The 26,941-nt window shown below is 50.6% G+C and overlaps 4 protein-coding genes across 7 annotated transcripts in view; 2 read left to right on the top strand and 2 right to left on the bottom strand.

The window, feature by feature from the left end:
* PHETA2 (PH domain containing endocytic trafficking adaptor 2) overlaps positions 1-26,930 on the bottom strand; it is a 255,679-nt gene extending 228,749 nt beyond the window's left edge. The window contains exons 1-3 of one of the 3 annotated variants that reach the window (XR_007508721.1): positions 26,555-26,930; positions 25,419-25,516; positions 23,748-24,885 (exon numbers count right to left, since the gene is read on the bottom strand). Coding sequence is in view for 2 of the 3 variants with exons in the window: in XM_049822081.1 (XP_049678038.1) it covers positions 24,066-24,881 (816 nt within the window). In the remaining variant the exon portion in view is untranslated. Of the gene's footprint in view, positions 1-21,646; positions 24,889-25,418; positions 25,517-26,554 lie in introns of those variants that run through there. The other 2 variants (XM_049822081.1, XM_049822080.1) reach the window with 2 other exon arrangements.
* On the top strand, positions 1,770-11,720 carry LOC126047854 (cytochrome P450 2D14). Of its 2 annotated transcripts, XM_049822067.1 has the most exons (9): positions 1,770-2,143; positions 3,940-4,111; positions 4,855-5,007; positions 5,664-5,824; positions 5,970-6,143; positions 7,976-8,117; positions 8,736-8,923; positions 9,867-10,008; positions 10,126-11,720. In XM_049822067.1, the coding sequence occupies exons 1-9, from the start codon at positions 1,931-1,933 to the stop codon at positions 10,302-10,304; spliced, it is 1,524 nt and encodes a 507-aa protein (XP_049678024.1). In that variant the 5' UTR covers positions 1,770-1,930; the 3' UTR covers positions 10,305-11,720. The 2 variants fall into 2 exon arrangements, with proteins under 2 accessions (XP_049678024.1, XP_049678025.1); XM_049822068.1 differs by lacking the exon at positions 5,970-6,143.
* Positions 12,725-15,679, top strand: NDUFA6 (NADH:ubiquinone oxidoreductase subunit A6). Its single transcript, XM_049822087.1, has 3 exons — positions 12,725-12,920; positions 13,469-13,584; positions 14,935-15,679. The coding sequence occupies exons 1-3, from the start codon at positions 12,794-12,796 to the stop codon at positions 15,064-15,066; spliced, it is 375 nt and encodes a 124-aa protein (XP_049678044.1). The 5' UTR covers positions 12,725-12,793; the 3' UTR covers positions 15,067-15,679.
* Positions 17,098-19,707, bottom strand: SMDT1 (single-pass membrane protein with aspartate rich tail 1). The gene is made up of 3 exons (XM_049822088.1): positions 19,454-19,707; positions 18,791-18,931; positions 17,098-17,389 (listed from the first exon to the last, which is right to left on the bottom strand). Exons 1-2 carry the CDS (start codon positions 19,610-19,612, stop codon positions 18,794-18,796), a joined length of 297 nt encoding a protein of 98 aa, XP_049678045.1. The 5' UTR covers positions 19,613-19,707; the 3' UTR covers positions 17,098-17,389; positions 18,791-18,793.
* Positions 26,931-26,941: the final 11 nt, after the last annotated feature.

Here is a 26,941-nt window from a genome sequence, read left to right as displayed (position 1 = left end):
TTCTTGTAGGATTTAGTATTTCATAGCCTCATGGTTGCTGCAGACAAACTTATCCTTGACCATCATTGGTCCTGGACCAATTCTTCCTTTTTTGTGAATAGCTAACCCAGCAGAGCATCTCCCCTAGTTGTCTCACTGATTGCCTGTGTCAAGAAATTGTCTTCAGCACACTCCAGAAACCACCTGGATTGTGTCTGACCATATAGCCATTCCAGTTAAAGCACACCCATGAGTCCTAAAGCCTATGACTGTGTGAGATGGCTCCACTGACTTGCTCTTCTTGATCGGCTAGTCTGTAGTGAGTGCCTAGCACAACATTGCCTGTGTTGCTTTGCCCTCTTCTCCCTGCCCACAAGCACTTGACTGGCTCATCACCGATCCCATGGCAAATCTCTGGGCACTCCTCTGCATAAAGCCTGTCTTTCCTGAAGAGCTTATGTCCATCTGTGACAGCTCTCCAGTCATGTGAACTACCCCGCTATGTCTCTGTAATCCAAAAGAAATCATAATTCTGCAGTTGTATGGGGGCTGGTAATTCGCCCCATTGTTTCCCATGCTGCCTATGTTTCTTTACAGATACTTAAGATGAACCCTGAGTCACGATGCTTTCACAAGGGACATGCAAGGTCATGCCATAGCAACTTCAGTGAGGGGACCTCTGCACACAGATGATGAGCATTTAGGTGCCCCCCTGGGCAAGGGGCATTTCGAGGCCCTGGCTGCATACCAGACCTGACTGCAGAGTCTTTGCAGGTACATCACTTTGCAGTCTGAGCTCTCCATCACTGTTGCAGCAATTGCTCCATTAGGAGCTTTTCTCTGATCACGCTGAGATCACAGATCAAACCGTGATGGGTTTACTGCTTCTTTTTAGCTAGAACTAACTGTCATAAGAGCGAGCTTTATTGATCTCCGATGGCAGAGATGCCAGGAGCACATAGCTGTGCTGCTTTAGGAAATACTTTGACTATCTCCATAACTGTGTTTGCATTACTGCTGCCCCAAAGGCTGGAAATTCAAGGCTCCTTGCAATACATGTGCTTTCTCCCTCGTATCTGAGCTGTATTCTACAAAAATCAAGGTCATCATGCTGACTGCCATTTGGAACTGGGTAAGATTGTTATTCCCAGAAACATAAATGATTTTTAAAGTCTCAGGACACCACTTTAGGCTAATTTCTGTGACGAATTGCTTTCTATAAGGGAAAACTTAACCTAACCTGAGCTTTCTCAATGGAACAAATCCTCAGCCCTGCAAACAGAAACCTCGATGATCTGTGTTTAGGAGCTGCTTCTTCCTTGACTTGTCTGTACAAACAAGGTGGTGACACAGGTTTAAACAAACTCTTTCAAAATTGCCCCATGAGAATGCAGCACGACTAGATTGCTTGTTGTGAACTGTGATCCCACCTCAGCTGTGGGAGAGGGCACCCGAACACCTGGACCTCACCCAGCCCTGCCCCACAGAGGGCACCTCTGCAGGAGCTGCCACCAGCAGCAGGGACAAAGAGGCCTCTGAGCTCTGGTTTTGCAGAAGGAGGAGGAGGAGGAGGGATGACCTCCATCACCACTCCCCCAAGGCTGAGCTGAGCAGAGGAGGAGCTTCAGCTTTGAGCCAAGTCCCACATTCAGAGGCCAGCAACTGCAGAGAGAGAGGAGCAGGGAGACAGAAAAAGGGAGTGTGGGAAAGAGGAGAAAGCAAGGAGAAGAGGGCAGCTCCTGGGGAAGGAAGGGAGAGGGAAGGAGAGGGGAGGGAGGGAGAGGGAAGGGAAAGGAAAGGAAAAGAAAGAGAAGGGAGAAGAGAAGAGAAGAGAAAAGAAGAGAAGAGAAGAGAAGAGAAGAGAAGAGAAGAGAGAAGAGGAAGAATGCAAAAGGAGGCAGAAACAGTCTTGGGTCAAAAGAGGAAGACCAAGGAGTAAACAGGCTACGAAATGGCATTGCTCCTGTGGCTGGGGTCCCAGCTGTCATCCTGCTGGAGCAACATCTCTGTACTGGGAGTTTTTCTTACAGTCTTTACTTTACTTCTTGACTTCATGAAGCGCAGGAAGAAGTGGAGCCATTACCCGCCAGGCCCTGTATCGCTGCCGTTCATTGGGACCATGCTGTATGTTGACTTCCGCAACCCACACCTCTCCTTCAACCAGGTGAGTGCTGGTCCCCGCAACGAAGTGCCCCTCACACAACCGTGGACCCAGGAGGCGTGGGGACACCCTGGCATGATCTGCCCTTGTACAACGCTGAAGGGCAATGCCTTCTCCAAAGTCCAGGATGAAGCAAGTCACTGCCTAAGGACACTGACCTGGCCCATAAAGATAAATAGATAATCACCCACCAATACTCGCCAGCCTCCATCTCCTGATCTATGTGTGAGCTCAGTGGGAGATGCTGTTGTGCCCCCAGTGACAGATGATGCTTGGTCTGCTGTAGAGCTGGCCACCAACTTAACACGTGGGCAGGTGTGGGGGCAAGGGAACGGGGAGATGTGTAAACAAGGGAAGACAAGCAAATGTCTGTGGCCTGGGAATGTGGCTGCAGGAATGGCAGACTTGCCTGTGAGTTACTTAAGCATGCCTACAGGCATGTGACAGTTTCAGCTAAAGAGATCAGCTTGCAGGATTTGCCCCAGCAGCAATGCCCAAGTCAGGGCTTAGCTTTTCTCAAAGGAAAAGCACAGCACAGCTTGCAGCAGATAAACCACGGGGGAGGCTGTGCTTCAGTTTTCAAACTCAAAAGACCTTTTCTCTAGGATGGCACTGTTCAGCTGTCTGTCCAAAATCTACCAAATGGAGAAACTAAATATAGCATTTGTATTATTTGTTTGCATATAGTCCAAAAGATTACCATTTTCAAATCACATCATGTCAGGGTCATGCTAACCACAATCTTGACCAGTAATCACTTTTAATGAAGTATTCTAGTGCCAGTGAAGTGCTAATTCCCTTTCCAGCCCCACTGCAAATACAGTCTTAAGTACTTCAGTTCCCTGCATTGCTACAGTGCAGAAATGAAGACACTTAGCTTTTTAACAAAAAAAAAAAAAAAAAAAGAAAAAAAGAAAAAAAGAAAAAGAAAACAGAGCACAGTCTGTGGGGCATTGCTACTATTGCACTATCTTCCAACAACGTGGTCCTGAGCACTTTGTTCAGTGTTACTGACTAGCAGGGGAGCTTCGACCTGCCTTCCCAGGAGTCTATGTCCAGTCAAAGGGCTCATCTACCTGGAGGAGACTTAGCTCCATGGCAAGCTCCCATGGTGAATGTATGGCTGACAGGCTTACCTGTGCAGCCAACCCGCTGTCAGCGTTATGTCTCTTATAGAGCACAGCAGATGTAGGGTGTGTGCCAGTTACCAGTCTTACTAGATGTGTACACTCCTTTTAGGGAGAAAGTTGACCTGAAACTCCAGTGTGGAATTGCCTCTTCCAACTGTGTTTCTGGGAGCTGGGCTCTGAGTAGATCTTCAGGAACAAATGCATGCTAAAAAAAATATTACATATGACCTTATCATCAATATTTCCTTCTAGCAGAAGCAGACTAACTCAAAACTTGCCTAGTCTTTCAAATCAAAATAAATACAAGTATTAGGAAATAATTCACCATTGAGCATGCAGCCTTTGAAATCCTAAAAAAGGTCCTTGACCTTGTGTTGTCAGACAAAACCCAAACTACTTGTGCAATGATCATGGCAACAGTTTGGCCAGGATAAGCGTGCTCTAAATCTTTCCACTCACAGAGCATTGATCCCTGCTTCAGCTGCTGTTTGGCACTGCTCTGAGCTGTTGCACTGCAAAGACAAAGGTCAAAGATCAGCTGAAGGTCTCCTAAGACAAGCACCTCAAAAAATCACTAAATAATAAAGGCCCTAAGGAAGGATATGGTGGTATTTTTGATGTTACTTTCAGCTCATTTTCAGGGATGTACTTTTTTTTTTATCTTGGCAGCTTCGCAAGAAGTTTGGAAACATCTTCAATCTCCAGAACTGCTGGAGCAACCTGGTAGTACTGAACGGGTATAAAACAGTGAAGGAAGCCCTGGTCCACAGATCGGAGGACTTTGCTGACCGACCATACTTCCCAGTATATGAACATCTGGGCTACGGAAATAAATCTGAAGGCAAGTCCCTTGGAAATGGACATTCCTCACTGGCACTAGCACAGGGAGGACTGGGTAAATGGTGGCTAGAGGGAAGATCTTCTCAGTACAGTGCCACCTTCTCATGTCCCTCTGGTCAATCTCCTTGTATGTCTGCCACCCTTTGGTGGTGACAAAATCAGATTTGATGAAAAGGGGACTCGCCTGAGTGGTTGTAGTACAGCTGCAGGTGCTAGTACACACCTTTTCAGTAGTGTTAGGATTCCATAAGTGGTACAACTTTCCTGCCAGCGTTGGGAGCTGGTAGCTCCTGACACCCGGTGATTAGTCCTTATGCTTACGCACTATGTGCATGTCGTTGCCATCACAAAAAAAATGGTAACTTTCTTCCAAGACAGAGTATTATCCAGCATCCAGCCCACACCTCTCATCCTCAGCTCCTGTGTGGTGGCACAAGCTGCTACCCAGGCCACACAAGCTAAGGGTGCAATGCTGAATGGTTTGCGGGCGGGTCACTCCTTTATCCTTAGCAGCACTTGTTGCTCTCATTGAAGCCTCCCTCCACCTTCATAGCCATGCACATGCATCAGAAGGTGCAGTAATCCATTTTTAGAATTGCTGTATGAACAAGCTCTACAAGATCAGACTCTTTGATCTATCCACACAGACCTGTACCTCCAAACTCACATTTGTTATTCTCTAGCAAACTTTGCTTGATGTACGGGTCAGAGCTCCTGACATTTCTTGCTCATCCACAATTCCAGGGATTGTTATGGCAAGATACGGGCACGTCTGGAAGGAGCTAAGGAAATTCACACTCTCTACCTTGAGGAACTTTGGGATGGGAAAGAAATCCCTGGAGGAGCGAGTGACGGAGGAAGTGGGATTTCTGTGCTCTGCAGTCAATTCTGAAAGAGGTTTGTCACATCTGGAAGGATGGGGAAATAATAGAAAAAGGCAATACAGTGATGCAGAGAGAGAAATAATACTAGAGCCACTCTCCTTCGCATGCAGTGCTCTCTTCCTGAGCAAATGCAGTGTTTCTGGTCTGTATGCATTAGTAACCCTGCTGTACCTTGAAGCCACTTCTGCTTTACACAGTAGCCCCACTGTAACACTAATTGCTTTGAAACAGGAAACAAATAGGAAATAAACAGAAATAAAGAGGTAAAGGATAATTATTCCCAGAGCTGGGTAACTCTTACCTTTATGAAGTTTAGTGGAACATACTGATACTATCACATGCAATAAAAGTGCAGCTGAGAGTTTTCACACAACATCGCCTGTCATCTAGACACAAAGCAAAGAAAGTGTTATCTGTCACATTACAGAACAAGCCTGCAACTCAGCTTTGCTCTGGAGTTTTCTCCTTTAAACAAGGATCAACCAAATAGTAGTAGGAGATGAGAAGATCTTCACTTCCTAGTATGATGCATTTGTACTTTGAGTGGTTTGGGGGCTTCTTCTATTGAAGGCATCAAGGAGGCATTTGTGTATTCTCCTTGCTGACAGTTGAGGTCCAACAGCTTGGTGTTGCTTAGCTTCATTGCTTGGTCTCCACTTCCATTTTTAGGTTGTCCTTTCGATTTACGTTTTCTCGTAAATAATGCAGTCTGCAATGTGATCTGCACCACCATCTATGGAGAGCGTTTTGACTATGGTGATGTGACATTCAAGAAGCTGTTACATTTGTTTGAAAACTCCCTGAATGAAGAAGCTGGATTCCTGCCTCAGGTAAACCAAGACCTTAATATGTTCTGTAAGAAGCTGCCCCCTGTTGCTTGAGAGCATTGTGTTTTCATTTTCTTTTTTTTTTTTTTTCATCACATAATATCTTCTCTCTCTCTCTCTCTGTCTTTCTCCGGTTCTGACATCCCAGCTTCTTAATGAGGTGCCCATTTTGTTGCGCATCCCTGGAGTGCCACAGAAAGTCTTTCGAGGGCAAAAGGCGTTCATGGACTTCATAGACGTGCTCATAGATAAGCACATGGAGACCTGGAACCCTGCTCACATCCGAGATTTCACTGATGCATTTTTAAAGGAAATGAAGAAGGTAGGGTGACACCAGGAGAACCTCAGGGTCTGGGGGCAATTTCTCTGCCTGTTTAAGCTTATTGACAGAGGCTGACTTTCCTCATAAAGCTGTATAAAACCTGTTACTAATTTCCTATTTTTTCATTCCCTTTTGTATCTTGAGAAGAAAGGTGTTCAACTTCTTCATGCTATAACCTCCTTTATTGTCCTAAGAGACCATATTATCTGCTGATGTTCTTGTACCCATTTTCTACCTTCACGTTCCCCTCAGAATCTAGCAACTCCCTTCTTTCCAGCCTACACCATTCTGAAGGCATTTAAAAGGCAGTGATTGAGAATTCACTAGTATTTCTAAGTTTGTGCCAGGGGACAAGTCAACATGCAAGTTCCTTTGCATCTCAGTGCCTTAATGTCTGATGTCTCAAAATCAGTTACAGAACTGCAGCAACAGACTGGCTTTTTGGTATCATTGCCCAGGCTGTTGCTTGTCTTTAAACCAAGTTATGACTTGGAAAGACGGCATCTCCTTCGGGATGCGTGTCTTCGAATTGCTTGCTAAGAACTAGTTCCCTACAGATCAGATGAAGGCCTAAATCTGAACCTCACTGAAATTAAAAGGAGTCTTTCCTTTGATTCAGTCAGGCATGAAGTCAGTATAAAATCAAAAGTACTTGCGTCAGCCCATCCGTCCACCATATGTTTCTGCACATGGATTCACTAAATTACAAGTGCCAGATGAGCAATAGTAGCAAATTCTGCTTGTGAATTGCTTCTGCCATCTGAGTCCTTAGGCTGGACTGCTGCTCTGCATAATGAACCCTGCTGTGCTGCGAGCACTGGGCACCTCCAGTCCACGCATTAGCTCCCCCAACTCACACGGGCAGAGCAACATGACCTACATTACTCTGCACCAAGCAGTACTATTTGGGGGTGGATGTGAGCCTGACCATGTTGCCACCTGTCACATCTCTCTTCTGTTCACTAAGGTCCCCTGATAAGCCGGTCTGATAAATCCCTCTACTGGGTTAACTTTGGTCAGATCAGCCCCATAGCTCCCTTGCCAGAGATCTTTTATTGGAATAACAGTTGAGTCTTAAATGCCTTATTAATTGCTATCCATATTACAACAGCATCAAAATACACAGAATAACTTAACAGAAGCTAGTCCCTAGGAAAGGAAAGTATAAAGAGGATTAGAAAAGACAAGCAGATGAACTCATGCAGAGAGCTTGTCATATCTCATATGCTAACAAATTTGAGCTCAATTAGCATTTGGATGAGAGACCAGTTTTGCTGAAATTGGTGTTGCAGGCTTAATAGGCAGCAGTGATACCCTGATTTTTTTTTTTTTTTTTTTTTTGATTGTAAGAAAATAGCAGGGCAGAAGCAGTGAGAATCTGTAATGCATAGCTATAGATAACACCCCTCAAAATACTGTTAATTTTGCATTTGCCACACCAATGCAGCCTCCTCTCTACTGCGTGGGTTTTATGATCTGATCAAACCTGAATAACTGTGTTCTACCTCCTCTGGGGGAGGACGTTATGGCAAGTGGCAGGGGCCTGCTGTCTGTTTGAGAGCACAAGGCATTCACTTCTGTCCTGAAGGCAGGTGTAGCCTTCATCTCTCAGGATACGGGAGGTGACTGATGACCTTCAAATACAGAGGTAACAGGGTTACTGAAGTACATCAGCCATATACATACCGTTGCCTGTGTTGTGCTTTACTTTCCCAATTAACTTCTTGGTCAGCAAAAATGGATCTAGTGCTTCTCAGTACTTCTCTGAAACAATGGTCTTCTCATCCAGCACGTACCCCAGCTCCAACCACCCACTTGTTTGCTCTCCACAGGGTAAGGTGGCTGAAGAGAATGGTTTCAGCTATAACAACCTTCGTCTGGTGACCGCAGACTTGTTTGCAGCTGGTTCCGAGACTACCTCCACCACTCTCCAGTGGGCATTTCTGTACATGCTTCTCCACCCGGAAATACAGAGTAAGTCAGAAGATGGGCAGAGGTGTGGCATCTTCCCTTCAATCCTCATTTTTCTGTGAGGAGACTGAACATCTTCTCTCCATGGTTTGGGGATTTTGCAATGAGGAGGAGCTTTGGTGATTGTTCATCTAGCAGAAACTAGTAGAAAAACTTTCCAAACATAGCTGTTCTGGCAGTGACCAGTGGCAGAGGGGAAGCCCTGACAAAAAGACTGGAGTTGGAAGGGCAAGTTCACTCTCACCTTCATTTTGAAGGCTACCTGGGGACTTTCACTGGCCAGTGCACCCTCTATCCAGTATTTGGAATAGATGCTAGTCTGTTTTAATTCTCTAATGCTGCATGCCCAGGTACCCTTTCAGCTGCACAGAGGAGGGGTAAGATAGCATGTCGAGTGACAAGACCTTTATTAAAGACACTATGCACAAAGAATAGTTATACAGATGGCTCTGAGCAACTGAAAACAAATGCATTCCCCTCTAGTTTCTGTTCCTTTCTCTAATTGCTTGTCCTGCTCTCACCCAGCATCTATAATCTCACGCTGCCAGCCTTCCTACAGCTTGTACCAGCCCCTTCTGTTTATCTAAGGGCACTCTAATTCCTTAGCTGTGCTGCTTTCAGGTAAGGTCCACGCAGAGATCGATAAGGTGATTGGCAGAGAGAGATCACCCACCATGAAGGACCAAGCAAGCATGCCCTACACCAATGCTGTGATCCATGAAGTACAACGCTATGGGGATGTCGCTCCTGTTGGACTACCTCACATGACATACCGGGACACCAAATTACAAGGCTTCTTCATTCCCAAGGTGACTGCGACCAGATAGGCAATGTGGCATCCTCTCCCTGTGCAGATGCCAGGCATGGGGTGTGGGTGACCCCACCCAATTATGCAGCATTGCACTTCCAACCCCAAATTAGTCACTGGCAAGTGCTGAAGTAGGACTTGAAATGCTAAATCTGGGCAGATGGTCACATTTGTGCTCTAGGCTTGTGCTGGTTGTGTGGGAACCCAACTGCAGTGGCACCTCAGTGCAAAGGTTTGCTTTCCTCTTGATGAGCTGTGACATTCACTGCCTGTGCTGGAAGGAGAAAGTAACAGAGCCTAACGGACTCTCTGGAGGCACACGACACCAGCTTACTGGCTTTCCTAAGATGGCAGTAATTAAAACTTTAATCTCTGAAGCTATTCAAATGCCACTGGCATTCAGTCCACTGCCATTGTGACAGGCAGCTGCCCTGGCAGCACTGGTAGCAATGCAAGCCTGGGATGGGTTGTTTTTTTTTTTTGCCTTGCGATATCTCCTCTAGCTGAGAACATTGACATGTGAAACAGGAAAGCTTTGCAATTTTCCATGGCTCCCGTGAAAGCTGGGCTTTGAAGTCTGTCAGTCAACTGCTTTACTCCAGCTATAAAACAAGTCCAGGAGGAGCTGAGAAGCAGAGGCTGTTTCCACTGTGTAACTAAGAAATTGGCATTTGCATGCAATAGCCTCTGTAAGGATACAAACTGCCAAAGTTCAGATGCTTCAGAGCACAGAGCAGGCACCAGATGTCATTGCAAAAGTGCCCTGCTTTACCTCTGTTTTAAATAAGATACAGAAGGTGAGATCGGTGCCTTACTCTGAAGCACTGAACGATGGTTGCTACTAGATGGGAGACATGGACCAAAGGGGGACCAGCACCAATCCTTTGTGCCAAGATAATGCTGCTGTTCTCACCTAAATTGTTTCCTCTTGTGGAGGAGTGCAGGGGACGACAATCATCACCAACTTGTCTTCAGTGCTGAAGGATGAGGCAGTCTGGGAGAAGCCAAACGAGTTTTACCCCGAACACTTCCTGGATGCAAACGGGCAGTTTGTGAAACCAGAGGCCTTCCTGCCTTTCTCAGCAGGTAAATCTGAGGGGAGGATCCAGCTGCAAATCAGAGGCACAGCAGGAGGGCTGATCTGCTCCTGCCATGTGGTTTAATGTCCTCTTTCATGGACTCTTCCTGCTCCCTCTTTTGCAGGTCGCCGTGCCTGCCTGGGGGAACAGCTGGCCAAGATGGAGCTCTTTATTTTCTTTACCACTCTCCTGCAGAAATTCACCTTTGTGCTCCCTGAGGACCAGCCCAGGCCACGGGAGGATGGTCGCTTTGCCCTCACGAGCTCCCCACACCCGTACCTGGTGCGAGCTGTCCCAAGATAAGTGTGCGCTGCTCTCCTTTCACTCACAGACCACCACCAACGCAAACTCTGTCAGAGAAGTTGCAGTTCTAGGCAGGATCATGCTGGGTTCCACTCAAGGCCTCTCAAGTCTGTGCAGATGTCCCCAGCTGTGTAAAGTAAGGATCTGGCCCAATATACAGTTTAGCTTCATTCCAGTCCTGTATCTTGAATCAGATAGCCGTAGCAAGTTACAAATGACAATCAAGTTTGCAAGTACATATTTGCCTAATCAGCCAGCTCTGCTGTACTTGGGGCTCTCTTCGGTTGCAGCAGCAGTTCACTGAGCACACAGCTACTGAAAGAATTATTAGTCCTGAATTAGATTACTGAAATACAAGGGTATCCTGGGTAAAAGGCAACTCTGGGGTCTTGCCAATTCTAGGAGAAAAAAAAACTGGAAAAAATCTATAAGGTACTCCTGGCCCACTCTCTTCCTCGTTAGCCGCACTGCATACCCAGACATGCTCTGCCTCCCATGCAGTGCCATCCCACAGCAGTGTGTGCCTCTGCCTGGTGCCCAGGGGACTCCAACTCTGGCTTGGTTCCTGAAAAAAACAATCCAGGGCCAGTCAGCTGATTTGGCATGTGCTGCTGGTGGGCAGGGCGAGGGCTTCAGCTCCAACAAGGTGACCTTAAACGCAGTTTCAGAGCAGCGCTCCTGAAAAAATCTTACCCGATACATACATATCCCCTTCATTCCTTCCTGTTTATTGCATACGCCTGTCTATTGCACATATATTGCATTGCTTTCATTTATAGCCCCAAAGACAGTAAGTTTTAATCCTGACAACCCTTCTATCACAGTATGCCTCCAGTAGGAATAAATACCAAGGGGTACATAACTAATCTATATGGTGTTCCAGCCACAGAAGCAGGTCATTTGTGAAATACAGAAGTTCCTATAAATACATTTCAAGAGAAATCCTGGTGTTTAGGTTTACCACCTCCTCTAATTAGGCCTTGAAAACTGCTTTTTTTCGGCATTACATCAAGTCAGCTCTTGGGCAGGTTTGGAACTCAAAAAGGCATGGAGTTAACAGTGTTTGAAACAGTACAGCTGTAGATTCCAGAGCTACCTTTCTCCTTCTTCCTGCAATATTCCTGACATTGTTTTGCAAGGTGTTAAGGTATGTTGATGTTTAGATTAGTAGTAGTTAACCATGTGGATGAAAAGACTATAGCATAAAGAAGCTTCTAGGCGTAAGTGCAACTAAACCAAAAATCTGTGAAACTACATGCGTGTGTACACATTCCTATCTATCTTTCCAATAGTAATTTTAAAAGCTATGAAAGCTATGGAATGACACGAATACTTCATAATACCGTTGTTAAGATTTTTCTTTCAGCAGGAAATGCACATATATACTTTTAACCTACAAAATAATCTGAAAGACTAGGAGTGATCTGAAAAGTCGTCTTTCTCACCTCTCCTCTTTGTGGTTGTCTCACAGTCCCCCTACACGCCTGCCTCAGCTACTCACTTGACATTTCTCTCCTCACAGCCAGCACCCCATCCGTTTCTTTCAAGATCCTTTCCGTGTTCCTTTTCTGTTTGGTTCAGCAACACTTGAGCTGAACACGCTTGGGTTTATAGTTACCAGCACAGACCTAAGTGTTTTTACAGCGAAGGTCTCAGTGAACTGAACTTCAAACAGAAGGCATTCCAACACCCACATATTTGGACAAGAAGTGCAGGAATAGCCAGAGAAGGGACCGGCCTTCTCAGCGTGCGAGAAAGCGCTGAAAGTCAAGCGGCGTGTGCGAGCACCGGCTGCTGTGCCGGTCTGGAGGCATCTGGAGGCAAAAGGCAGCCAACGGATCACGGCAAAACACAGACCTAGGGACGGCGCTCGGGCAGGGGACAGCAACTCCTCTGAGACAAAGCGGCCAACCGGCCCGTGTCGGGCTGGGGGGCAGGCGCTGCCGCAGCACGGGCAGGAGCGGGGGGCTGCCGTGGGAAGCGCCCCGCACCCGCCGCCCGGGGCCCCGCACCCGCCGGTGCCTGCGCGGCGGCACGACGGGGCCTCAGCGGGGAGCGGCAGCGGCGGCGGCGGCGGCGGCTGCTGCGCCCGCCCCGCCTGCGAGGAGGCTGCCGTGAGATCGCGGCACCTCCACGGCCACGTCGCGGTGAGCCTTGCGAGGTTAAACCCACCCCGCCCCGCCTTTCCGCCGCTCTCCCTTCCCTTCCCTTCCCCGCCCGCCCCGGCCTCGCCGGGCAACTGCAGAGCTCCGTCGCCCCGGGAGGCGGGGCACCCCATGGCCCTGCCCACCCGCTCTGCTCCTCCCCTCGCAGCCGGCGGCGATTGGCGTTTCTGCCGACCAATCTGATGGGAGGCCGTCGGCCGCCGCGGTTTGCCAGGCTCAAGAAGGCTGGAGTGGCAGCGCCGCCCACCAATAAAGGGTCGCCGTGCCGGTGCGCCTTCCCGCTGGCGGCGGGACGCAGCGCGCGGAGGCGGTGGCCGCACCAAGATGGCGGTAGCGGGCAAAGGAGCGGTGTCTGCCGCGGTGAAGCCGATCTTCAGCCGGGACCTGGGCGAGGCGAAGCGGCGCGTGAGGGAGCTGTACCGGGCCTGGTACCGGGAGGTGCCCAACGCGGGTGAGGGGCGCGGAGCCCGCCACGCATGCGCAGGCGGGAGCGCGAGCTCAAGGTCGTTAACGGCCACCCCGCAGCCGTTGGGTTCTTAAAGGGCCCGTCGGGGGGTGCCGGTCACCCCGGGGCCGGGGGGGGGGTATGTGTCTGTGTGTGTCCTGCCTCCCCCCGCCGCTGCCCCGGGGCCGGTGGACGCGGTTGCTGGGGGCCGTCCTGCGGCTGCGGCGGCTCCCCAGTGCAGCACAGGCCCGCCGCCCCCCCGGGAGGCGGAACCCCGGCCTCCTCGGGCCTTTCCTGCCACTTGGCTTTCCGAGCTAAGCAGAAGAGAAATCTAGCCTTAATTTCGCAGAACGGGGGCGTGTGACAGGATTGCCTGCCCCGTAAAACCGCACCGCGGCTGTGGGGTTCACTTGCTTTCAGTCACGACAGTGAAGCTGGCAGGGGCTGCAAGAACAAACGACTGTGCAGCGTGTTGTGGCGTTGAGCTGCACGTTGTCCGTGGAAAAAAACGAAAAGCAGTAAAGGTGACCTCTGTGGGTGTCTGTTTTTCGTAGTACACCTATACCAGCTGGACATCACGGTGAAACAGGGGCGCAACAAGGTGCGGGAGATGTTCATGAAGAACGCCCACGTTACAGATCCAAGGGTGATAGACATGCTGGTTATTAAGGTACAGACCTTATAGTTACTCGCATTTTGTTGAAGCTGCAGACAATGTGAGAGTGGGTAATTGGTGGTGAGTGTGATGGAGGAGAGGGACAGTTTTTTATTTCGGCTTGTGCTATGAAGGAGTTGTCTCTTGCAATCCAGGTTGGTTTATCCCTGCCAGCAAACCTGTTGATAAGGGATCAAGCTGTTTCTGCGTGCAGAGGAGTAGGATCTTAACTCACCTACGTCAGAGTTGCTAGAATATGGATTTCTGTCACTCGGTGTGCTGGCTTTTCCAGTTTGCACATGTTTAAAAGAGGAAGTCTATGGCAAGCAAAACAGTAGCTTAAATACCAAGTTTGTTGTTGCTTTTTTTTAGAAAACAATGGCAATCAAAGACAGGGGAAAAAGATGCTGCTAGCTAGTTGACTGTTAAAAATTGTCTTTCTACTCCCTACAGTTCTCCCTTAGATTGGGATGTGGTTTTCTTCACCAATCCCGAAACATACATTAGAGGGCCAGTACTTGGGGGGAGGCTGGCTTTGGGTGGCAAAACGCCCCAGCTCTAACACACCTGGTTATGCCTCAGGCCTGAGAGACCTGTCTGATTCAAAGCAGTAATCAGCATACCAGGAGTGGGGCAAGGCTTCAGAATGGGTCTGAGCAACAATAACTGACCTCTGCAGTTCTAGTGCATTAGAAAGCTTCCAGCCAAGGCCTGGTGTGCTCACCTGTTGTATTTCTTGCATTTCAAGACAGTTAGTCTGTCTCTTACATGATGAAAATAACCTGGAAACAGAATCCTAGATAACACAGTAGGTCACAATTCCAGGCAGTCTCATTTTGCCCTGTGCTGCCATACTCCGAAACCAGTACAATAACTCATAGTCTGGAGCATCATGAAGAAGTTATGTTTAATATCTTTGTTGTGGTGATATTGGTGCAAAGCACTTAGCTGTAAAACTAAGTAAAATTGCTGCTAACTTGCCGCTGTTAAAAAAAAAAAAATTAGAGGCACATGGAAGTTAGGAATGTTATGTAGAATTTTATGGGGGTGCCAGTCATGAGAGAAACAAGGCAGGTTCTAAGAACGGGCAGGGTCCCTTGCCTATTCCTCAGGGCTGGGAAGCTGTGCTGCAGAGACAAGCAACTTGTTAATATAGGACATGCAGCAACGAAGTCACAAGGCAGGAACAGTATATATGTTTGTGTCACAGTTCAGGCCATGCAAGCAGTCTTTAGAAATACAGAATTGTTGATGCAGCTGTCTTAAGGGTGTTTCTAAGTGCATTCAAATAACTTTCATAGGGCTGTATAGTTAGATTCGGGCTCTAACTGAGAACTGGTCTAAAATTCTTCTGTCTCTGCGCAGGGAAAAATGGATCTTCAAGAAACCATTCAGGTATGGAAGCAGAGGACACACATCATGAGGTATTTCCATGAGACGGAGACCCCACGACCTAAAGACTTTCTGTCCAAATTCTATGCGGGCCACGATCCTTGAGAGATTGACTCTGTGTCTTTCTGCCTTATATTACAAATAAAGTTCTATATAGTAGAAAAAAAAATCTGTACAGAAAGATCATATAGCACATTAGGAGCATAATGACTAACTCTGAATCCAGAGTGTGCACAAGTCGTTATGATCTATATGAAGAGCTGTGATTTCCTAGTTTTGCCAATGTATGTCTTCAGTGGATGGTGTTTATCCCATCATTTGCCCTGGAGCGTTAGCTGAATAACCACAACGCAATGTGGCTGTGGCGCTTTCTGCTTAGCCTGCAGCCCTGTGTGTAGGTGTTAGGTCTGTGGAAGAAAGAGTGGGGCTTCAGAGAAGCCAGTGTAGTTGCAGAAATATTCTTGTGCTTGAGGCCCATCTGTATTCATGCAGTGTTTTGCAATTTCATGCCGTGACATTGTTGATCCTGTGTTTTTTACTTGGACACTAGTCTCTGTTTACTTCCTCACAGAGAATGGTGTAAGATCCAATAGGCAAATAAAGCTCTCTGTGCAGTAAAAAGACCAGGAGAGTCCGTTACCCTGCTGTAAAATGAAATTACCTGGAAAAATATTTTTTGTACTGTTGTCTAGAATAGGGAGGCTCTGTAAGAGCTTCTGATGCCTAGCAGATGGTGTCCTACCATCACCTCCTTAACTGAATCAGGAATACTTAGCTCCCTTTTGAGAAGGGTCAGGAGAATTTGTTCTTTCACCAGTCAGAGTGGGTTTTCAGCAGGTAACTTGGTGCTGGATCTTTCCCCCACATGTGATCAGCATTGAATCTTTGTAGTATGCTCAAACTTCTCTTTATCCTTGCCTAAATACTGGGGTTTTCTTCCCTATATGAGGATTGTAAAGCAGCACTCCTCAGGTTATGTGTATGTATGTGTAGCTAGGGGCTTTTGCGGTGGGATGTTTTTAAGGACAGGGTTGACACTGTCAGGAAGGGCCAGGAGATATGGTGGAATAAAGCAGTGATAAGGAATTTGGTAGTATAGAAAACATGAGCAGGGACATGTTCGGCTCCCAAGAGCAGATGTGCTGGAGCAACCCCTTCTCAGGCAGCTTTGGGGAAGAAGGGGGCAACTCAAGATACAGAGTGACTCAAGAACCTGCCAGCTGCATTCAGCTACAGCTTTTGGGGCTACTTGGATTGCAGGCTCCCTTTGCTCTCAGTAGCCATGCTGGAGAGTTACAGAGCAAACACCAAAAGCAGTGTCAAATAATAAGGGAGCAAATGTGGCTGTTTGAACTATATACTGTGCTAATGTGTGCAACATTAAAAAAAACTCTTTAAAAGCTATGTGACTACTGAAGGGGAAAGTAGGCAGTCAAGAGAAGAGGCCAGCTCTAGTAACCAGAAACCATGAGACACCAGGGCAATGCTGGCTTAAAAAAAAATAATATTGACTAACCTGTCAAGGTATTTGAAAAAACAGCTGCTTTGATGTGACTGAAGGTACTCTATGCATGCCCCAGCAGTAGAGAAAACCTAGTAAACACTTCTATGTAAAGAAGAGTTGAAGTTCATATACAGTTGAGAAAATAAATATACTAGGGTTTACACAGAAGAAACTACTGAACCACCTAGAAAATAGTAGGTACTTGGAGCCGGAGTGTTCAGAGATTAAATGCTATAAAACACATCGGCAAGTTAGTTTGCCTCTCATGATCTTAACTTTCTAGCAAAACTACTCAAAACTTTTTAACTCTGCGATGATAATACTGTATTTAATCCTCCATGAGATGAAATTAATGATATAGTCTCTGTGAGATAGACCTACTAGGTTGTAAATCAGTGTTATGTGAACTGCAGTGCCAGTGTCAATATGCACTCCATTCTTTTAATGGGGCTGCTGCTTCCTCTAGGATTTCTGAAATGTACTGTAGATAAGTCCTTTCTGTAATTCAGTACTAGTAGGAGGAACTAAATAGAAAGAGCGCCTCCTTACTGGAACAGATGTACGGCGGTAGAAAGGTTAAGACAGAAATGCTAGGACATAGGCACATCATCTATAAGAAGATGAGACCAAAGTCATACATCTCAATCTCTTTATCTTTTAATTAAGTGTTTCCCGTATTGCTAATAAAAGGAATCCCAAGCAGTCTTTGATGAGGAGAGCGTGTGGGTGCAAGGATGCAGAGCCTATTGAGCACTTCCTTCAACCCTGATCTACAGATTTCTGTCATACAGACATGCGCAGGACACTCACTGGCAAAGGGGATACAGAGCCCCCTGTCCCATTCAGGAAGGGCAAAACACAGGTGACATGTTGGAATCATTGCTTTGTCAATGGTTTTCTCCCTTCTGTTCTTCCGTTACGGTTCTGCAAATAGAATAATAAGCTGTTACTCTTCAGATAGATACACTGTACTGAGCTCCAGTCCATACCCTCCCCCCAAATCACACACAATGGGGGTTTATATAAAAGGAGTTTCTAACAGGCCATTGCAGTCTTCACAGTCTTTTAATTCCTTGGTTTTAGCTGCATGCTAAAAACCAGTGCATGCTGGAAAATCCCTTTATCAAATGGAATACATCTACCAAACCAATTATAAAGCAACACTATTTACAGCAACATCTTTAAACCAGCTTATTTAGTCTATAAAGAATCAAATACACCCAAACTCAAATCTTTACACAAGGACAAGCCAAACAGAATAACATAAAATGGTGGAAAGTGTAGTGTAGTGTACTCCACATAAAGGTGAATTATTTCTGCTCTTCCTTTACCCAGTGAATCTGACTGGTCCAACTACTCCAGCAGTCAGTGTTGTAACACCAGACTGTTTGTTCTGACAGGTTCTGAAATTCTCTTAAATTGTCCACCTCTGTATCAGAATTTCATACCAATTTCATACTCTTTTAAAATAGTCATTCTGTGAGTTAGCAGAAGACTTTTAAACAGGTAAACATGTAGAATAGAATCATAGAATCATTTAGGTTGGAAAAGACGCTCAAGATCATTGAGTCCCGCTGTTAACCCCACACTGCCAAGTCCACCACAAAACTGTGTCCCTAAGCACCACGTCTACATGTCTTTTAAAGACCTCCAGGGATGGTGACTCAACCACTTCCCTGGCCAGCCTGTTCCAATGCTTGATAGCCCTTTTAGTGAAGAAATTTTTCCTAATATGCAATCTAAACCTCCCCTGGCACAACTTGAGGCCATTTCCTCTTGTCCTATTGCTTGCTACTTGAGAAAAGAGACTGACCCCCACGTCGCTAAAACCTCCTTTCAGGTAGTTGTAGACAGCGGTAAGGTCTCCCCTCAGCCTCCTTTTCTCCAGGCTAAACAGCCCCAGTTCCCTCAGCTGCTCCTCATAAGACTTGTGCTCCAGACCCTTCACTGGCTTCGTTGGCCTTCTTTGGATGTATAATGTAGTACCACTGAAGTCCCTCTTTTCTGTCTGCAGTATAGACCCTCACTGACTACAGTTTATTTCTGATTCAAATGACAAGATCTAGAACACCATCAGTTTATTCTGATCTCTTAGCGAACATGTGTTGTGGAGATTTCACATTCATACACCAGTCTGGCCTACTTTGGTATTAAAAAAAGCAGAAAAGTTCATAGCCAGAAGCAATACCGTATCTGCATGTTTAACTGCAAACACACCTTTCAAGCTATTGCTGTCTGTATTTCCTAGTCTGAGATTCTCCTCCCTACCCCAAGCCAAACAGGAAGCACAAATAATTAAGATTGCTGGCGACGTTAATGACATACCCTTTAATCATCGTCGTCGTCATCCTCTGGGACAAAGATGTCATGTTCTTCAAGTAGGGCTGCGAAGTTCTTACTGATCTGAGTCCCAACGTACAGGAAGGGGATCACAACGCTGAATACTCTGAGGAGGCCGAAGGGCGTCTGCGAGGAATAGACTGATCTTTACCAGCAAGCTGCACTTGGCTGAACCCACGTACTCCCTCCCGGCCTCCACAGGTGCGCAGCGGCAGCGGGAAGCACGGTTTGCCCTCCCTCCTGCCAAACCCCCGGCCACCGCAATCGCACTGTTGTACAGAAACTCCCCGGCACCGGGAGAGGAGGAACCCGCGGAGGGTTCGGGGCAGGGAACACCGGTGGCTTAGGCAGGGAGAGCGGTTGCCGGTGAGAAACGGCTGCGTACAGCCGGGCGCTGGTCTCCTCCTCACGGCGCAGCGACCGCCGCCGGCTCGGCGGGAAACGGGCCGCCCGGGGCCCGTCGCCCTCCCGCGAGCGGGCGCTGCCGCACCCCCGCCCCGCCCACAGCCGCCCCGCTCATTAGCCTAGAACCTGTCACTCGCTCCCGCCGCCCCGCCCGCAGCAGCTGCGCCCACACCGATTGGCCACCGCTGCCATCCGTCACGCCGCGATTGGCTGCCGCCCCCGCCGGCTCGCCCCCTCGCTCACCTTAACCGGCTTGGGCAAAATGGCGCCGCTGCGGGTGACGGTGGCGCTCCGGGAGGGCGCAAGCGGCACGGCCGGGCCGCGGCGCGGCCCACCCCAGCCCGCTCGCCCCGAGTAAGCCGCGGCTGCCGCCAGGAGCCGCCCGCTCGCCGCTGCCGCCATCCTCCCGCCCCTCGCCGGGCTCCCGTCACGGCCGAACCGAGGCGTCCCCCGCGGCGCCGGGGCCTCCGGCTCTCGCGAGGCTTGAGCGGGAGGGGCGAGGCCGCCAGTGCGCGTGCGCGAGGCGGGGCCGCCGGGCCCGGCCGCGCCTCCGGCGCCCGGAGGGGAAGGGAATGGGAGCGGGAACGGGAACGGGAACCGGGCAGCCCTTCCCCGCCGAAGGGGCGCAGAGGCTCGGCAGGAGGGCCGGGCCGGGTGACCCTACGAAGGGGCAGGGCGGGAACGGCCGGGGTGCGCGGGGGGTGCGCGACGGCCTTGGCAGCCCACGGGCTACAAAGGAAACCCGTTCACTGGCCCTCGCGGCCTGAAATACAAACGTTTACGGTGTCTTGAAAGGCCCTAATGCAAGTCCCGCGCGTAAAACAAAGGCGCGTGTGAAACCACCTCTTGGAAGGAGAACAGTCCGTCTGCCCGAAACAGAAGCTGCTCAGGCGGCGGGAGCGCTTCTGCAGCAGGTGCCGCCTGGTCACCGCGCTGGTTGCAGAACGCGCTTGGTGCTGGCGAGAGGTGCCCCCGATGCGGGGACTCCGTGCATGCCCTGTGCGTTTCAGTGGGGTTATTAAATTTCTGTGCAAAGGCAGTTGAGAGGGGTAGGACTGGTGGTCACCCACCCCCAAACCTAATGCGGCAGCTGTTGTAACGGCAAATGTCCAACCTTGGTCATGAATCTCCACCAAATGGCTAGCGGTGGCCACGGGTAAAATCTTTAGGTTACTCCTATCACCAGGACCTGCATTCAGTGGAAAGCATCACCACAGTTGTTTCATAAAAAGATAAATGTGCATTCCAATGTGCATGACAATACATTACAGGCCAGAATCTGAAAACTTGGCCTCAGAAAAATGGAAGGATTTCATCAACCATTTTAACAGGATTGGGAGCCCTTGGTACAGCTTACAACGGGTCCGTGTCAGAATCTCCCTCCCTCTTTCAGGCTTCAATCTCTTTTTAAATTCAAACATTCAGATTCAAGCATTTCTCTCTCATTGCTTTTGCTTTATTATAGTAAAGAAAGTTCTTAGAAAAGGATTTGACTTAAGTACTTTAAGAAAAGTAGCCATTCAGCTTTAGTGTTCAGCTCCCCCTTTGCTAGGGAACCTGTTTTGTGCTGCCCAGACATTTTCTGTTTTTAAAAAATAGTGAGGGAAAGCAAAGGCAGGAGGTGTAACAGTCCAAACCTGAACAACCGGAGAAAAACAGTATGTGGCAATCATCAGCCTTATTTTGCTGTTGAGGACAATGTGCGGTGAAAACTCTCCGCTTCTCCTGTAATGATCTCTGCCTGCAGACAACAGAGAGGACGCTCCATTAGCCAGCTGCATGTGCAATCATCTCAGGAAACTGAAATCCCGACCTTCTGCCTGGGGGCTGCTTCAAAGGCGCTGCCAGCAAAACCGATGCTCAGCCGAGCTGGTTCAATAGCCTCCATCTGAGAGGAGGTGGGGGAGCAACCAGGTGCTTCCTGCCTAATGAAGCAAGCAGCGGTGGTCATTAAAAATCTGTACTCCCACACAAACTTGGGCATGGCTCCAATTACGGTTCTTTTTACTCACAAAAGGGCCATCCCGTCTATGTGAGTGAGCTGGCGAGGAAGCCCTGACCAAGCGCATCCAAAGTCACGCAGTGCTTTGGAGACCTAGCATAGGCCCAGGCATGGACAGCTGGGCCGAGCACAAATACTGCTCAGGATTCAGCCATTTTCTTCTCGGTGCTGCAGAATAAAACACAAAATTACACCAAATGCGATGAGACAGAAAGCAGCTCCTCATTTGCAGGATTTGGGATTTAGTTGGGATATGTGCTAACGCAAAGGCAGGTAGCGTGGAAATTGTGGCATTTGAATGGGACAGATTAAAGCATTAAATATAAGCTCTTTAGTAGTGTTACTAGCACAATCCTGGCTTATTAAAACAAACTAAGCTTCTTAAAAGTGAAACTGCCCTTAAATGAATAATACTATTTCAGTACTGACAGAACTGGCTTTGATAATTTATTTTCCCTTTCAAGTCACTCCCGATTCTTGGGTATTATGTAGGAACTGCCATTACATTTTGATTTATCTTGGAAGTTAAATCTTTACCGTCAAACTGCCTTATAGAAGTCAGTGATCAGGAATATTCTTCTCTCTGTATTACATTTAAAAAAAGACCAAACACAAACCCACAGAAAAATGCTTGCCAAATCTGACCCTGGCCCCCAAATACCCACACTCAGAGTGAGGAGGCACCAGGTGCTGCCATGCCCTGAAGCTGCTGCCCCGGCATGGGGAAGGGGACAGGTTCCCAGCCGGGAATGCTGCAGCCCTGAACAATTTAAGCAGCAGGTAGGGAGCCAGAGCTGGCCCGTAAGTCCAGCCAACTGGGCTGCTGACAGAGCCTGGGCACTGGCCTCTGGCCACATGCTCCTGGTTTTTCCAAACTGTTTTCACTTAAAAAGGAGAACAAAAATAATCCTTCCAAACTCAAAGATCCTTGCTGTGAAGAAATACAGGCATGAACTGGAGAGAACTGGATTGCATCACTCGTATGTGAAGGTTACACTTCCACTGCCCAAAGTCATATTTGTAAGATCTGATTTCCTGTCATATACCATCGAGCCATAATTAGGCAGAAGGCTGGAAGCTCATCATCCAAAACTACCAGAGCTATATTTTCAAAGGCACCAAGAGTTAATGGAAATAATTTGATTTCTGCATTGGCAATCTCTACTGGCTATTGCAAAGTATTAAGCTGAGTGTGTTTAACTCCAGAAAAGCAAATAGGTTCCTACCAGTCACTACCTGGAATGACCTCTTGCTTTCCTAGCAAGGCTCCTTAATAAAACAGGGCAATAAAAACAGGTTTAATAACACTGTTAGACAGGAAGCAAAAGACTGCTTCACCCATTTTTTCTGCTCTGAAAAACAGCCCTTGCCAAGAGGATAAGGGAGATTTATAAATCCCATCTCCAGGGCGTTCCAGTCCCTGGACTCAGCACCCACCTACTTGTACCAGCTGCCTCGTGGGCAAGGTTCCTGACCTACTGAAGGACAAGTCCGTTTCTGTAGCGAGGCGACAGGCGTGCCTCCCCGCAGCCCTCCTTGCCTGCTGGGAGGATGGGACATGCTACGGAGATCAGCCAAGTGATGCTGACGTGAAACCAGAGGGAAGCGCCAGTAGGTCAGGCGCTGGCTTTGGCAGAAGGCAGCGATACGGTTTTGATGCTAGAGAGGCAAGCCCAGACGCTGCTGACAAGCAGTCAGTGCTACCTGTAACTCACTCCCACACCTTCACTTCTCTTCCTGGGACCAGCCCTCTCCTCCTCCCCACTCCTCCACAGCCTCTTCTCTGACTGCACGCCTCTGCCAGGAGCTGGGCAGAGCCACAATGGTGAGAGAGGCCCTGCAAGAGTGCAGCTCTGGACGCTGTCTTGGGCAAGCTGCCCAACGAGCTGGCTGAGCCCTATATGGCACTTTGCAGGAGATATGGTCTGCGCAGAGGCTGAGAAATTCACCCCTGGCCAGGCAAAGAGGCTTTACCGTCCCTGTTTTGGAACACGGAAGGCTTGAGCTGGAGATATTAACAGGCTTGGCTGCCACTCAACAGAGTCCAGATCAGCCCCGCGGAGCTCCTGCTCCTCGCTGTTGCTTCAGACCATGCTCGGTGTCTCCATTTCAGCCTTGCTGCTGAGCTCAGGCGCCCCAAGAGATGGATGCAAGCCTGTGAAATCCACATCCTGAGGGATTTAGCAGGGAGGAGGGCTAGTGCAGATGAAAGTAAAAAAAATCGACAACATCAGAGCCCGGTCCTTGCTGCCTTGGCTGCTGGGCCAGCCACAGCCATGGCGGCTCTTGTCTGTCCTGTGGCATGAGAGGCACAAGGCTGGAGGCACCTGCCAGGGCCAGTGGCCCATCGGAGGCATTTCCTAAGAGTCCAGCCTTATCTGCAGTGAAAGAGCAAACGCAGAAGGGCTTTGGTGCAAGACCACAGACAATAACAAACGCTGACCTGTGCAAACTTCCACACTGAGAAACAAAACCAAAAAAAAGTCGTGAAGGAGAGGCAGGCGATGAAGCACCCAGTGTCCACCACACCAGGACGGGCCCAAGCCACTGGATGAGGTTCGTTGCATACATGCTGATTTGGGCCCCCTCCACGCCTCGTATCACCAGCAGAGAAGAGTTCAAAGGCAGCTCCCCTGGTACTACACGCTCTCCAGCTGTATAAAGCATCATGGAAATGAAACGTGAGGTTTGGGGAAGACCCGGGTCCCTCCCATACGCCCCATGAAGCACACACGCACCACACAGTCAGCGACCAGGGCAGGGGGCAAGCAGTGTCGCTTGCTTCGCTCTTCCCACGTGGGAGACAGGCTGCTGGGCATCGGCTGGCCAGTGGCTTGCGCCCCGTGGCCCCGGTCATGGGTGTCCCCTCTTCTGCCTCTCCTGCCACTCCCGTCTCAGGGCCATGATCTCCTGCCCGTACCAGCTGTGCAGCTTGGAGAAGCAGGCTGTCTCCGGTGATACCGGGCTCTCCGGCATGGCTGGTGAGACACCGGGCGCTGGGGAACCCACGGCGCTGCCGGTGGCCGAGCGCCGGCGTGGAGGCAGCGGCGGGGGCTTCATGTGCCCCCCATCATGGTCGGGGCAGGCAGACCCTGCGGGGACACCACCACCACTACCCCACGTGGAGTAACCATTCTCCAGGACAGCAGGCTTCTCCTGGAGAGGCAGCAAAGCAGGGTTGGAGAGGTGCCTCTTCCTGCCGGAGGAGGAGGACCTCCGTGGAGACTTGCGGCAAGCGGCCAAGCTCTTGCAGGCCTCCTCCAGCTGCTTCTCCAGCTCCCTCACCACCAGTCGCATGTAGTCGAAGCTGGCCCGTGAGAGTGCCTTCACCCAGGCCTCCATGGCAGCCTGCCCATCAGCCACCAGCACGTAAGCCCTGGCACCGGCGTCATCGAAACGGATGGCGAAGGCGAACTCCTCGGCGGCCTCGCACAGCTCCACGGTGCAGCCCTCCAGCACCACCAGCCCCACGGGCTCCCGGCTCTCCCGCTCCTCGAAGTAGAAGAGGAGGTTGCCCTTGAGGACGAACCAGCGGCGCTGGTAGGAGGTGGCGTGGTGGTGGTGGGCATGGTGGTGGTGCCGCTCCACCCGCTTGCGGAGGAAGCCAGCGTGGTCAGCAGGCGAGTCGCAGGTGGCGTAGTGGGCCACACTCCGCTCGTTCAGCTTCATCGCCCTGCTTAGGAGCAGAGGAAAAGAGGGGGAAGTTGTCTCGGGGTGAGGAACATCTCACCTGCCCCACCAGGAGAGGCCTGATCCTGCCCCAAGCCCGCTGTGGCGAAAAGCAGCTGTGACTCCAGGAGCCAGTGCTGCAGGACAGCATCTGACCCAGCAAGAACCCCTGCAAATGGTAGGCTGGTTCCTTGCTGCTGCAGAGAGGAGGTCATCACCAGAGCCCCACCACCGAAACACCTGCCTTCTCTGGGGATGACAACACTGCTGCTTCGTGTCTTATTCCACGAGTGACCTACTTTGCTGTATTTTTATGGGGCGCATCAAAGAAATTTGCCTTTGCGCCTGCGAGGCATTCATTTCGCTCTTTGTTATAGGGCAGGAAAAGGAGGGTGTTTTCAGACCCAAGGGCTCTGGGACCTCTGTTTGAGCACCCTCTCCCCGCTCCCTGTCTTCACGCAGGACCACCCAGCCCTCCTGGCAGCAACACCCCCAGACCTGGCAGGTTAACCAGCAGTGAGGTGCGAGGTGCCGTACCGGCTGTGCGGGTCAGACTGCAACTGCTTGCCGTCCTCCTTGGGCAGGCTGCTCCCTTGCCGAGGGCCTCCGAAGCTTCACCGTGCTGAGCCCCATCCCTGGTCAGAAGAAGGGTGGCAGAGAGGGAGTCACAAACCAGGACAGCTTGGGACTGAAAGACCAAAGAGCTGCATCGCTCCCACCCCAGAAAGCCGGGGCCCTCGGCGCACAGGAGCAGCCAGGGCCAGGCACCACGGGCAGGTGGCTCTGGAAACCGAGGTGGCAGAACTGGTGGCACTTGCACTGGCTTTGAAGCCTGAGCCCCTTCCTGGCTCAGGCCAGTGCTCCTGTGGGTTTGTTTTTTGGCTCCCGTGGGTTTGGTTCGGTTTTATTAAAAAAAAACCAAAAAGAGCTTTTGTAGAAGGCCCATCTACGGAGGCCCTGTGGCAGGCGACTCGGCAAGCCGGCCGGTCCCGCAGAAGGACGCAGCGAGCGCGGCGTCTGCGATTCTACAACTGCAAATGGATGTCCAGCTGCTAAGACCTCGCATACAGAAACACGCAGAAAACAAACCACAGCCCGCTGCTCTCCAGCCAGATCCGGGCGGAGGAAGCTCCCGGCTGCCGAGGAACCACCAGTACCCCTCCCGGAGCCCTTCTCCCCAGCAGGGCAGGGCCGAGGACGAGGGGGCCCGGACGCCAGCTGGAAAATGGAGAAAGATCCCATGGGACGTAAGGAAGCGCTGGTCCCGGGGGGTGTTTCGCCCTCGGCGCCGCACCCTGAGGGGTCTCCAGCCCCGCGTACTGCGGCTGAGAGCTGGGGTGGCCGCCAGCCCTGGGGGGGACATCTCGGGGCGGGGGTGGTCCCGGGCCCGGAGCGGCCACCAGCCCTGGGGGGGAGATCTGGGGGGGGGTGGTCCCGGGCCCGGAGCGGGTGGCCGCGCGCCTGTGTCCGTGTGTCTGTCTGTGTGCGCGCAGCTGGGCCGAGTGTCTTTGTGTGCGTGTCTCTGTGTCTTTGCCCGCGGCCCCGCCGCCCGCCCCCCCCCGCGGCCGCCGCCCGCTCCCGCCGCCGCCGCCCCGGCCCCGCCGCCCCCCGCCCCTCGCCCGGCGCCTCGTCCCGGCGGCGGGACGGCGGGCGCCGGCCAGGCCCCGGCTCACCTCGGGCCCTTCCTGCTCGGCGGCGCGACGGGGCGGTGCGGGGCAGTCGGGGGCCTGCCGCGGCCCGGCGGGGGAGGGCTCCTGCGGCCGCCGGGCCCGGCAGCGCCGCCCCACCGGCGGCGGGCGGGGGGGGGGGGCCCCGCAGCCCGCCTCGAGCCGCTCTCCCGCACCCCTTCGCGTACCCCTGGGGTCCCCCCTCGGGGGGGGGGGGCTAAATCCAGCCCCCTCCTCCCCCTCCCGGTGTAGCTATTGGGGTGCAGCAGCCGTGGGGTGCTGGGGCGCCGGTAATGGGGCGCGGCAGCGGTGGGGTGCAACGGCAATGGGTGCAATACCGATGGGGGGGCGGTACCAGTGGGGTGCAGCGGCAAGGGGCTGCGCGGGTACCAG

Source organism: Accipiter gentilis, chromosome 18 (genome assembly GCF_929443795.1).
Source record: "Accipiter gentilis chromosome 18, bAccGen1.1, whole genome shotgun sequence".
Classification (NCBI taxonomy): Eukaryota; Metazoa; Chordata; class Aves; order Accipitriformes; family Accipitridae; genus Astur; species Astur gentilis.
Note: the sequence above shows the minus strand (reverse complement) of the source record. Positions and strands in the feature narration are given on the sequence as shown.